Below are 12,349 nucleotides of genomic sequence, written 5' to 3' on the forward strand. Positions count from 1 at the left end.
TTCATGGGAAATAGATGGGGAAACATTGTCAAACTTTATTTTTTGGGGGGCTCCAAAATCACTGCAGATGGTGACTGCAGCCATGAAATTAAAAGACGCTTACTCCTTGGAAGGAAAGCTATGACCAACCTAGATAGCATATTCAAAAACAGAGACATTACTTTGCCAACAAAGATCTGTCTAGTCAAGGCTATCGTTTTTCCTGTGGTCATGTATAGATGTGAGAGTTGGACTGTGAAGAAGGCTAAGCACCGAAGAATTGATGCTTTTGAACTGTGGTGTTGGAAAAGACTCTTGAGAGTCCCTTGGACTGCAAGGAGATCCAAGCAGTCCATTCTGAGGGAGATCAGCCCTGGGATTTCTCTGGAAGGAATGATGCTAAAGCTGAAAGTCCAGTACTTTGGCCACCTCATGCGAAGAGTTGACTCTTTGGAAAAGACTCTGATGCTGGGAGGGATTGGGGGCAGGAGGAGAAGGGGACGACAGAGGATAAGATGGCTGGATGGCATCACTGACTCGATGGACGTGAGTCTGAGTGAACTCTGGGAGTTGATGATGGATAGGGAGGCCTGGCGTGCTGTGATTCATGGGGTCACGAAGAGTTGGACACGACTGAGCGACTGAACTGAATTGAACTGCTTTCTCTTGGTTTCCATTTGCATGAAATATCCTTTTCCAGCCCTTCACTTTCACTTTGTATGTGTCCCTTGGTTTGAGGTGGGTCTCTTGTAGACAGCATATATAGGGTTCTGGTTTTGTAACCATTTTACAATACTTCCTTTGTGACCTATCTATCCATTTGTCCATCCCTATTTCCAATCAACACTCGATCTTTTTCCTTGTTGCATTTTGTGGTAAATTGCAGACATCAGTGTGTGTCTCCTTTAGTATTTCAGCAAGCCTGCCATTAAATAGTGAGCTGTGTTTGTTTACAGCAATTTTCTTTGGATATAAACTTTACATACAATGAAATATACCAATCTTTTTTTCCCCAGTCATGTTACTTTTTTTTTTTTCCTTCCTGATTTTATAGCTTTATTCTTGATATCCCTCTAAAAAGAGACCAAAATGATTGTGAAGATGACTCATACCTATAGAGTAACTACAAAGTTCCACATTCACATAACAACAAAAGCCAAATGAAATATACTGCAGTTGTTTTACCTTTCAATTACTACTGGGTACAACACATCATAAGTAGGCATAGTGGTGCATTTAGGAGCCGACTGTACTCCCTGTGTAAAATTTGAGGAATGCACACATCTGAGCGTAGGGATATTTCATCTTACAAATTAAAAGCAAGCATTTTCTACATAAAATTTTTATTTCTGTGTAAAACAAAGACAACTCCTGAAGGTCTAACAAGGAAAATTATATACAACATTCAAAACACTATTAAGTCATGAAACAAAGATGAATCTGAGGTAGAAGTCAAGCAATATAACCCACAACCTTTTTAGGGGAGTATTTATTTCCAGCAACCATCATGTCTCTCCAGTAAGAGCAAATTTTTTAAAAGTCCCAAGTTCCAAAAAATTAACAATCCATTTTCTACAATCAGATGTAAAACTATGACCAACAAAAGACACAATGTAAACTTTTGTCATGTTAACAGAGTAAATAATTTTACTAAAAGTTGGTGACACTTCTATCAGTAGTAGCCATAGGGAGGCCTTTGGTTGTAACCATAGTGTCCATATTGATGGGGGTAGTAAGGTTCTTGTCTGTGCTGCGGGTAATTGTTACCCCAGGATCGTCCATGCCATTGATTGGATCGATTGTCACTTGGCCACCCCCGTCTGCTATCCCTACCTCTAAACTGTCTGTTATCTTGCAACCGATTGCCTCTATTTCTCAGGCTGCCACCAGCTCTGCTATTCCATTCCTCAACAATCGGAGGGGACTCAGGAGGGCGTTTTAAGTATTCTTGGTATTCTTTGTCATCTTCTGTGAATCTACTGGCAAACATCTCTTCAAAATTTGGAACAGCTTCAGAAGTGTCAGTCATTCTGAAATTCTCAGGGATTTGAAGCGACTGTTCTGTTTAATGTTTAGATTGTGTAGATCTCCGGTCCAGGGCGCTGGCACAGTACCTCTGTGTACACTCCTTCAGCTCTCCCAGGTAACAGAGCCACTTCGGCCAGAATCCGACCGCCTCCTGACTCCATGTTACTTTTTAATTGAAGTATAGTTGATTTACAATGTGTTAATTTCTTCTTTACAGCAAAGTGATTCGGTTATACACATACATTTGTATATATATTGTGTATGTGTGTACATTCTTTTATTTAGTCTTTTTCTTTCTTTCTTTCTTTTTTTTGTATACACTGTGCAGCATGTGGAATTAGTTCCCTGACCAGGGATTGAATGTGCATTCCCTCATGTGGAAATGTGGAATCTTAACCACTGGACAGCCAGGGAAGTCCCATATATATATTCTTTTCCATTATGATTTATCATAGGATACTGAATATAGTTCTCTGTGCTCTACAGTAGGAACTTGTCTATCCATTCCATATACTCTAGTTTATATCTCTTAAACCCAGTTTCTTCCTCCATCCCTCCCCCAATGCTCTCTGCCTTGGAAGCCACAAGTCTGTTCTCTATGTCCAAGAGTGTGTTTCTGTTTCATACATATATTCATTTGTGTCATATCTTTGATTTCACATTTAAGTGATATTTGGTGTTTGTCTTTCTATGTGTGACTCACTTCTCTTAGGATGATCATCTCTCGGTCCATGCATATTGCCTCAAATGGCCTTATTGTTGTAGCTGTACAGATTCTTGGATCTTTTTAACCATTCATAGGGATATTAATCTGTGGTTATTTTTACGAATATATTATTAAAATGTGTTTAGTATACCACTCTTGGTATAGTATGTCCATTTTGAGGCTGTATTAGTATTACATATATATATATATATATATATATATATATACACACACATCTATCAGTCAGTTCAGTTCAGTCGCTCAGTCGTGTCTGACTCTTTGCGACCCCATGAACTGTAGCATGCCAGACTTCCCTATCCATCACCAACTCCCAGAGCTTGCTCAAACTCAGGTCCATCAAGTGAGTGATGCCATCCAACCATCTCATCCTCTGTCTTCCCCTTCTCCTCCTGCCTTCAGTATTTCCCAGCATCAGTCTTTTCCAGTGAGTCAATTCTTCACATCAGGTAGCCAAAGAATTGAAGTTTCAGCTTCAGCATCAGTCCTTTAAATGAATATTCAGGACTGATTTATTTAGGATTGACTGGTTTGAGCTCCTTGCAGTCCAAGGGACTCTCCAGAGATACATGGGTTAGAATAAATATTTATTGTGCTTATGCTGCCCTCTAGTGGAGAAATAGAAGAATGCTTATGATTGCAATTTATAAAATCCAGATGTATTCTCGCATATATATGTGTATGAATAAATATTTACTGTGCTTTTGCCGCCCTCTCGTGGAGAAACAGAAGAATACTTATCAATGTAATTTATAGAATCCAGATGTATTCTACACATGTTGGAACAGATACTGTATAGCTTTATTAAAAATTGATACATGCTCATAACAGAAAACATAAAGTTGCCAGAAAAATACAAAGAAAGAAAAAAAAAATCACCCATGATCTCACTTTACCATTGGCTCAGAATTCCGAGTTCCTGTGATGGGAAGATGAGGGCATGCTTCTTCCTTTAGTATAAAATCACCTTTTCTGTTATTTGAATGCTAACATACAATTTGGTTTTGATACTTGATTCTTGCTTTGTTTGATTATCTTTAAGCATTTACTTTTACAAATACCTAGTAATTGGATCCCATGATTAGAGACTGTTTGCTTCAATATTTTTTCTTTTTTTTTTTTCCATTTTTGCTATGATTAAAAAATGTTGAATATCTTGGCTATGGTAAAGAGTGTTGCAATGAAGATTGGAGTGCATGTATCTTTTGGAATTAAGGTTTTCTCCAGGAATATGCCCACCAGTGAGGTGCTGGGTCATATGGTAATTCTTTTTTTTTTTAGTTTTAAAACCACTAAAACAGTGGTTCACCATAGTGGCTCTACCAGTTTACATGCCGACTGACAGTGCAAGAAGGTTACCTTTTCTGCACACACTCTCCAGAAATTATTGTTTGTAGATTTTTGGATGATGACTCTTCTGACTGATGTGAAGTAATACCTCAATTTAGTTTTGATGTGAATTTCTCAAATAATTAGTGATGTTGAGCATCTTTTCATGTGTTTTTTGGCCATCTGCATGTCTTATTTGGAAAAAAATGTCTATTTAGATCTGCCTGTTTTTTTATTGAGTTTTGTTTTGTTTTGTTTTTATACTGGCCTACATGAGCTGTTTGTATATTTTGGAGAACAATACCTCAATAAGTATCGAGGTTCATGAGATTGTACAGGAGTCAGTGACCAAGATCATCTCCAAGTAAAAGAAATGCAAAAAGCCAAAATGGTTCTCTGAAGGGGCCTTAAAATAGCTGAGAAAAGAGAAGCTAAAGGCAAAGGAGAAAAGGAAAGATATGCCCATTTGAATGCAGAGTTCCAAAGAATAGCAAGGAGAGATAAGAAACCCTTCCCCTTGCTACCACTTCTCTTTCTGTGCACCGTTTAACGTTGTTTATAACGTTTTATACTGTTGCACAATGACATAACATGAGGGAGTTCTGAGAAGGAACACCTCTTGCTTCTGAGGAAGCTGTAATCCTCCTGAGATGCTGCCTGCCCTCACCTTTTCATGATCTTGTCCTGCAGCTTTATTGACTCTGGTGCACTGCTTTGATGGTCATTTTTTTGATTGTCCAGAAGGTCTAGCAGTTTCTGGTTTCAACTGCTTAAGTTGTTCCCTCTTTACCTAGTTCTCCCCCTCTGCAAGGATTTTTGCTTCCAGGTCCTTAAAGGAGCATTCCTGGGTTGTCAAATTACCAAGAGGTTTATTGTGCTTTTTAAAACGATTTCCACATATTGCAAAGAGGCAGAGAAAGAACTGACAAGTTTTCTAAAGTAAACCTTCTAAAGCAAATGGGGGGGGGGTGAAAGCGTGCTCTCACTTTACAATGGGGATAATTAAACCTTTTTTCTTATGTCACTTTGTATTTGCCCTCCAATATCCTAACATGAGATACCACGTCCCCCCAGGTGTCTGTCCCCTGCAAATTGTGATTGTCCCACCCTGGCCAAACTCAGGCCACAGGGAACTTCCTTCAGTGGAACTTGTGCCAAAGGTACTGCAAGGAAAAGGAATAAGTAGGAGCCATTGTTCACCCTCCAGCTCGCTTATATTTTACCAATACCTGTGCCCTTGTGGCGAGTTCTCTGTGGTCATTTGCAGTAGGGAATATAACCAGTGGCCTTGTTTACAGATGGTTTCAGTTGCTATGCTGATCGCATCAGTCTTGGCAAGTGGAAGTTGTACTGTTCTACTCTGTCAGAGGGGAATAGAAAATTGTGTAAAATATTTTCAATTTGTAAAATTTTGTTTCTCAATAAAATGTGTATGATGGAAAAGCTCCCACTTGTAGATGTTATTATTTGTGATAACTCCAAGCATGATTGATAAAGATGTGGCTCTGTGTGTGCATCACATCAGGTACGGAGTTGGACTCTGGGCTCAGTAATCTGGGGCATTGATGATGGTGTGGGGTGGCAAGGTGAGGGATCTCCAGGCCAGAATTGAAGTTCTCCCTTTGTTAAGGTAAGAAGGATGGTAGGTAATCTGACATCTTCCTAGGTGAAGTGATCCTTCTGGCCACTTCATGAGGATGACAGATACATGCCTGGATATTGTGTGGTGGGGGAGGGGGGGTATCTCCTACTCCTGCTAAGGGTAGGGATACGAGAACTGGCCCAGCATGGTTCTGGAGAACATCAGAAGTAATGGGAACAAAAATCTGGAAGCACACAATAAGTTCCTGGTCCATTTTGTATTAGAATCCAGTCCCTTGAGTATTAGGGATTTTTCAATATGTAACACTCATTACCAGAGTATGAATGGACAGAATCAAAAAGGTAACTGAATGGCAGAATTGTTTTGTGCTTAAAAAAAAAAAAAAAACTCTACACACATTGTATAAAATTTCTAATAGTAAATTTACAAACCCTTTGTAGAGCAGCCTGCAGACAACATTTTATGAAATAGCCATTCAATTGACAGCATGGTGCAGGAATACTAATTCCAGAGAACGTTAAGATAACTCTCAATCTGCCTAATGAAACTAGGCAGAGGGGGGAGCATCCAGGAGTTGGGCAGGCAGGCAAGTTGGGTGGGCCACAGGCCCACACCTGACCCCAGGTAGGGATGCCTGGAGGTGGGGTTATGCCAGGCCCTCAAAGGGAAGAACCAGAAGGATGGCCCATGCAGGCAGATCCCCCAGGACATCTGGAAGCCAGTCCTAAGCCAGGTGATGAAGGGCTCAGGCCAGAGCCTGGCTCACGCAGACAGGGTTGAGGCCTGGCCCCGGGGCCCTTGGAGGGCTCCACTAGGGGCTGCCAATCCCTTGGGGCCTCCCTGAGCAGCTGCTGGAACTCAAGATGTATCTGCCAGTTAGATTCAAGCACTCCTGGAGGCGTTCAGGGAGGTGGTCATTCCACTCCTCCAGGTGGTACAGGCAGGTGTTGACCTGGCCCAACATGGCGTTGATGGCTGCCTGTACTGCTTCTCGGGTGAAGTCGTTGTCTTTGCCTTCCGTGTGGATATCCATAGGCACACCCTGTTCCACCTGGCCTCCAGACAAGTGGGCTCCTGCACCCACATGGCTAATGCGGCAGTAGAGTGTGTGGCGGCACATTGGGCGCAAAGACGGCTGAGGCAGGGAGGGCGGAGGGAGGTCGTTAAAACCTTGTGTTCACTGAAATCGTCCTCCTGTGGAAAAGAAAGCAAGACTGTTATGGTCTGTCCTGATTGAAGATGTGCCCGCTGAGTGGTGGGCTCAGGTCTCTCCCAGATTATTCATAAAGATCTTATAGGCTGTGGCTCTCAGCAAACTCACCTCTTCCCACCCCGGTCTAGGGGTCCCCCAAAGCTGCAACATGTCACCTCCTGCCCAAGGGGTTCCTCAGGATAAGGTTGTAGAAATCCTCTGTACTGTCATCACAGCTGGAATTTACTTATTTATCTCAGTATTATGACCTACTGCAGCAGCAGCAGCAGCAGCATGTTAAAGAATGACTTATCCATTAAGATGTGAGCTACCCGACTTAGCTATGCAAGTCCAAGTCAGCAGCTGGGAGAGAAACAGGCTGAGATTGCAGGGGTGGGGGGGCGGGTCCCTCTTCTCATCTGTACTCTGAATACAGGATTGGCAGGTATTAATTAAATAATCAATTGACAATTTTTTTGTGTTTTGTAGAACAAGGGATTTTGGACCTGGGGAAGACTTGAGAGGAGTGTGCATAATTTTTTCCATTTATTGAGGGTGCTTTATTGGCCAGGCTATATGTGTCTCCCTCATAACTATTGCTGTGGGGATAAATATGATGCTGAAAGAGCATCTATGCAAAACACTGGCTATCCTGGCACTAAGGAGTAGGGTCTCACTGCACAGGCATGTGCATGTAGCAGTTGACATAACTCCTGGACCATGTGTGCACTTTTGGAACTCTGTTATTTTGGTGATCAAGAATCTCTTAAATCAGTAACACTCAGTGTTCCCCTCCCCCATCAACCCCACCACCACCACCACACACAGACTCAGAGCAGGGGGTCCCTGCCTCCTTCTACCCTCCTTTTTCCTTAAATGTGGTGTCAACTTGGAGATGAATGACTGGGTGACAGGAATCCTATAGGAAAAAGGGATGAGTAGGGGCCTACCCATACTGGGTTCCTTTTCTGCTTTTTGTTCTGGTTCTTTCTCCCACCCCAGGTATGCCAAGACTAGAAAGGCATGGAGCACCTTTCTGCCAAGATTTTGGGAGTGACTGGTGGTCATCTCATGTCATTAAGGATGGTTCTCCAGGCATTCAGGGATTCTGGTGAGGCCTGCAGCAAGGGTGGACTCAGACTGGAGAGGCTGTGAATATCTTGGAAGGCCCTAGGGCACAAGTCTCCTCCAGACACAAGCAAATGCAAGCTAGTCTGTGCCTTGCTTCCTGTGCTGGTGTCCTCTCAGCCTTCCTCCTCTCTCCCTTTTTTTTTTTTCTGTTTCTATATCCCTCCAGCGATTGATCTATCCATCTATCTGTATCCCAGGGATACAAGCTAGGGACACAGGCTACAATTGCATCCTAGTCTCTTGCCACAGTGTCACAGACAAGAAGGTCCGGTTCCTGCTATATGTGGTCTGAGTTTCTCTGCTGATTCATACAAGTGAACTGGGTCAACTTTGGGCAGCCATTACACTTCCAGATGTTCGGTTTACTCGGTGACTGACCCAAGTCCCAGAAAATGACCCACCACAATTTCTACACCCTGGCCCAGCCCTATGCTTTTGGCAGCATGGAACCCATCAAATGAGGGGAAAAAGGAGGGTGGCAATTCTGACATTAACTATCCATATTTAGGCTGAACTTCACAGGTTAAGGGCACAGTCCTCAGCCAGAATGCCATCAGTTCAGAAACCAGGCACATGTCTGGGTTTACCAGGGACACTCTCACACTGACCAACTGATAGATGGGCCAAGGTCTTGATCAGACAATCTACAGAGGATAGTTACAGAAGTGTAGTGAACATTTAATATCATTTTCACTCAAATGTTATTCAGTCTGCCCTCAAATATTATTCAAACACATACAAACCAGAGAAATTAAGACATGGCTTTCACCGATAAGATGTACAATGATGGCTGGGAAATCTAACATTCAGAATGCAGGAAAACAGGTACTTTTATTCCATTCGTGGGTGGATTAAGTTTAGGAGACATCTTTTGTAGGAGGTTTGCACATATTATATAAAGTTGAGAATGTAAATGACTTGTTTGTGTGTGTGTGTGTGTGTATGTGTGTCTGTGTGTGTGCACGTGCATGCTGATGGAGACCAGTTCAGTGGGGACACTCAAGGCCTGGGCAGAGTGAAGAGCATCCAGGATTTGGGCAGAGAGCCAAGTTGTGTGGGTCACAGGCCAACATCTGACCCCAGGAGGGGATGCCAGGAGGTGGGGGAGTGCCAAACATGCAAAAGGGAAGTAGCAGGAGGATGACCTAGGCAGGTAGATCCCCTAGGACATCTGGAGGCCAGTCCTAAGCTAGGTGGTGAAGGCTCAGGCTAGACCCTGGCTCATCCAGGCAGGCAGGGTAGAGTCCTGACTCGGGGGCCCTAGGAGGGCTCCACTAGGGGCTGCCAATCACTTGGGGCCTCCCTGAGCAGCTGTTGGATCTCAAGATGGCCTGCCAGTTGGATTCAAGCACTCTTGGAGGCAACCAGGGAGGTGGTCATTCCTCTCTTCCTGGTGGTCCAGGCAGGCGTTGACCTGGTCCAACATGTGGTTGATGATTGGGTACACTGCCTGTCTGGCTATGCCATTGTCCTGGCCTTCGGCACCCACATCCACAACCCTGTTCCACGTGGCAGCAGAAACGGTGGGCTCGTGCACGTGCAAGACTCACATGATGTTTGAGCGAGGCCACGATGGGTTCTCAGTCTCCCTTTTTCTGCTGACCCTCTGTTTTGATCTGTTCTGCACACTGACACCCAAATGGTACCCAAATCTACCCAAGTGGTAGATTTGAAAAGCAAATTGGATCTTAATGGAGTTTACCACATCCAACCCATGTGTCCTTGTTATGGGCCACTTATCTTTTTCCCTTTATCTTTTGCAGTTTATATCATTAACTCTCTTCTCCCATGAGGCCAGAATATGTGTTCTTCCCTGAGAAGGTCATGTTCTTTCACATTCCTGCTCCTGGGCACTTGCTCCTCCTTAATCCTTTAAACTGCCTCCTTTCTTGCTCATGTTCCACATCAACTCTTCTACAACACACAGTTCAGCCTGGTGCATCTTTTCTTGACAGATGGGCCTGATACAGTGAACCAAATCTTCAGTACATTTTTGCCAATTCCTCTTATCAGGGCACCACCCACATTGTGCCTTCTGGTAAAACCAGTGAGTGGACAAGAGAGTTTATGAAATTCTCACAGGGAAAATCAAATATCATGAGGGCTCTCCTAATGAAAGGTACTATTTCAGTGTCCCCATATGTGTTACTGAATCTTCATATGTATTGTGCTGTATATTGAGCTATATTATACCAGGAGAGACTGAGCTACTAAGCTGATGAATTGGAAACTTATGGTAAAAGTTTTAAGAACAAGACATATAGATGAAGACATGCAAAAGTTAATAAGTCAACAAAGACATTAGCATAGGTGAAAGTGATAATTGTGGAACAAAACAACTGGCAAACTGGCCAATATGTTGTAAGATGTGGATTATGTCACATGAATTATAAGTAGAAAAAGAATCAGAGAAAGTAGATTAGTGTTGGTGGATCTAGCATGGGAATGTCTCCAGAAAGGAGGTTGTATTTGACCAGAGACATGCATAGTGATAAGGTGACAGTCTTAGTTGTCCTTACATGAAAGCTTAGTGTGTGTTAGTCACTGGTCTAAATGCTTTTTATGAACTCACTAAGGGTCATGGCAGCCTGATTACATAGTTTTTATTAGGATCCTCACTCTACTGATTAGGAAAGTGAAGTGAAGTCATTCAGTCATGTCTGACTCTTTGCAACACCATGGACTGTAGCCTATCAGGCTCCTCCATCCATGGGATTTTCCAGGCAAGAGTGCTGGAGTGGATTGCCATTTCCTTCTCCAGGGGATCTTCCCAACCCAGAAATCGAACCTGGGCCTCCTGCATTGCAGGCAGACGCTTTAATGTCTGAGCCACCAGGGAAGCCCAGGACTGATTAGGAAACTAAGGCACAAAACAATGAAGGATATTCAGCTGATAGGAGGAATAACTGTGGTATGAATCCCAAGAGCATACCTCAAGCCCATGTACTGTACACAGTAGGTAAAACGTTATTTTCTTCAGACAGACCATGAACGTGGAATGAAATATAAATGAGACGAGAATGAAAGGCAGGACGTTCCTGGTGGTCCAGTGGTTAAAACTCAGTGCTTTCACTGCTGTGGGCCCAGCTTCGGTCCCTGGTCAGAAAACTAAGAACCCATAAGCTGCACAGTTAGGCAAGAGAAAAATAAAATAAAAAGAATGAATGGTGACCACAGATCAAGGAGACACTGGTGATCTGAAAGATAGGACCTGTGTGGTAGTGGTCATTGTATGCCAGGGATTGAGAGGGTCCAGCATGTATCCATCTGCTGATGCCAGTCAGAGGGACAAGCACAGTAACACATGGGAAAGACCTGGCAGATCCTGGGGCAGGATTCACATCAATGGCCCCAGTCTTGCTTGTCTTCCCCCCCTAAGTGGATTAATCATACTTACTGATTACTGAACAAAGCCTGCAAAACTCTCCTGCCCTCTGGATCTTTGTCAGAGTCTCATCTAACAACCCCAGTTCTACAAGAGCTCACCTGTAAGCTTTCTCTGGGCTTGCAAAGGAGCAGTTAATCTAGTGGAAAAGAAACCCCTCTGGGCCAATATCTGGCTGTTTGTTTCTGGTATCTTAGTTTCCTCACCCATAGTCTTGAACTAATTTTCATATATTTGATTTTGCTGTTTCTTCTGAGTTCTATTTGAGGACTATGAAGCCAAGTCTAACAGCTGCAGCTGGCTGCAATGTTCCAGGTTTATTAGAGTTATTCAAGGAAACAAAACCAATAAGAGACACTTTATATCTACATCTATCTATATATATTGGCTGTTGGTTTAGTCACTAAGTCGTGTCCGACTCTTGTGACCCCATGGACTATAGCCCACTAGGCTCCTATGCCCATGGGATTCTCCAGGCAAGAATACTGGAGTGGGTTGCCATTTCCTTCTCCAGGGGATCTTCCTGATCCAGGAATCAAACCTGGGTCTTCTCCATTGCAGGCAGATTCTCTACCAACTGAGCTATGAAGGAAGTTCATACACACACACACACACACACACACACACACATATATATATATATGTAAAGGAAATTTATCTTGAGGAGTTTAGTTCCCTATTTATGGAGGCTGAGAAATTCCACAGTGTCCTGCCTACAAGGTATAAAGCCAGGAAAGCCAGTGGTATAATTCAGTCCCAATCTGAAGGCCTGTGAACCAGGGAGGCTGGTGGTGTGAATCCTAGTTGAAAGGAAGGAGAAAATGAGGAGAAATGTTCTATCTCAAGCAGCAAGATAGGAAAAATAGAGAAGAATTCTTCCTTTCTCTGCTTTTTATTCCATTTGGGCCCTCAACAGATTGGATGATGCCTACCCACTTTGGGGAAGGCCTTCTATTTTATTAAGTCATCAATTCAAAT

The 12,349-nt window shown here is 43.1% G+C and overlaps 1 protein-coding gene across 1 annotated transcript; it reads right to left on the reverse strand.

Moving 5' to 3' along the window:
- Nucleotides 1–1,305: 1,305 nt before the first annotated feature.
- Nucleotides 1,306–2,173, reverse strand: LOC109568580 (RNA guanine-N7 methyltransferase-activating subunit-like protein). Its single transcript, XM_070785519.1, has one exon. The coding sequence runs from the start codon at nucleotides 2,006–2,008 to the stop codon at nucleotides 1,652–1,654; it is 357 nt and encodes a 118-aa protein (XP_070641620.1). The 5' UTR covers nucleotides 2,009–2,173; the 3' UTR covers nucleotides 1,306–1,651.
- Between the last annotated feature and the right edge of the window lie 10,176 nt (nucleotides 2,174–12,349).

This window comes from Bos indicus, unplaced genomic scaffold, assembly GCF_029378745.1.
Source record: "Bos indicus isolate NIAB-ARS_2022 breed Sahiwal x Tharparkar unplaced genomic scaffold, NIAB-ARS_B.indTharparkar_mat_pri_1.0 scaffold_68, whole genome shotgun sequence".
NCBI classification, from domain to species: Eukaryota; Metazoa; Chordata; class Mammalia; order Artiodactyla; family Bovidae; genus Bos; species Bos indicus.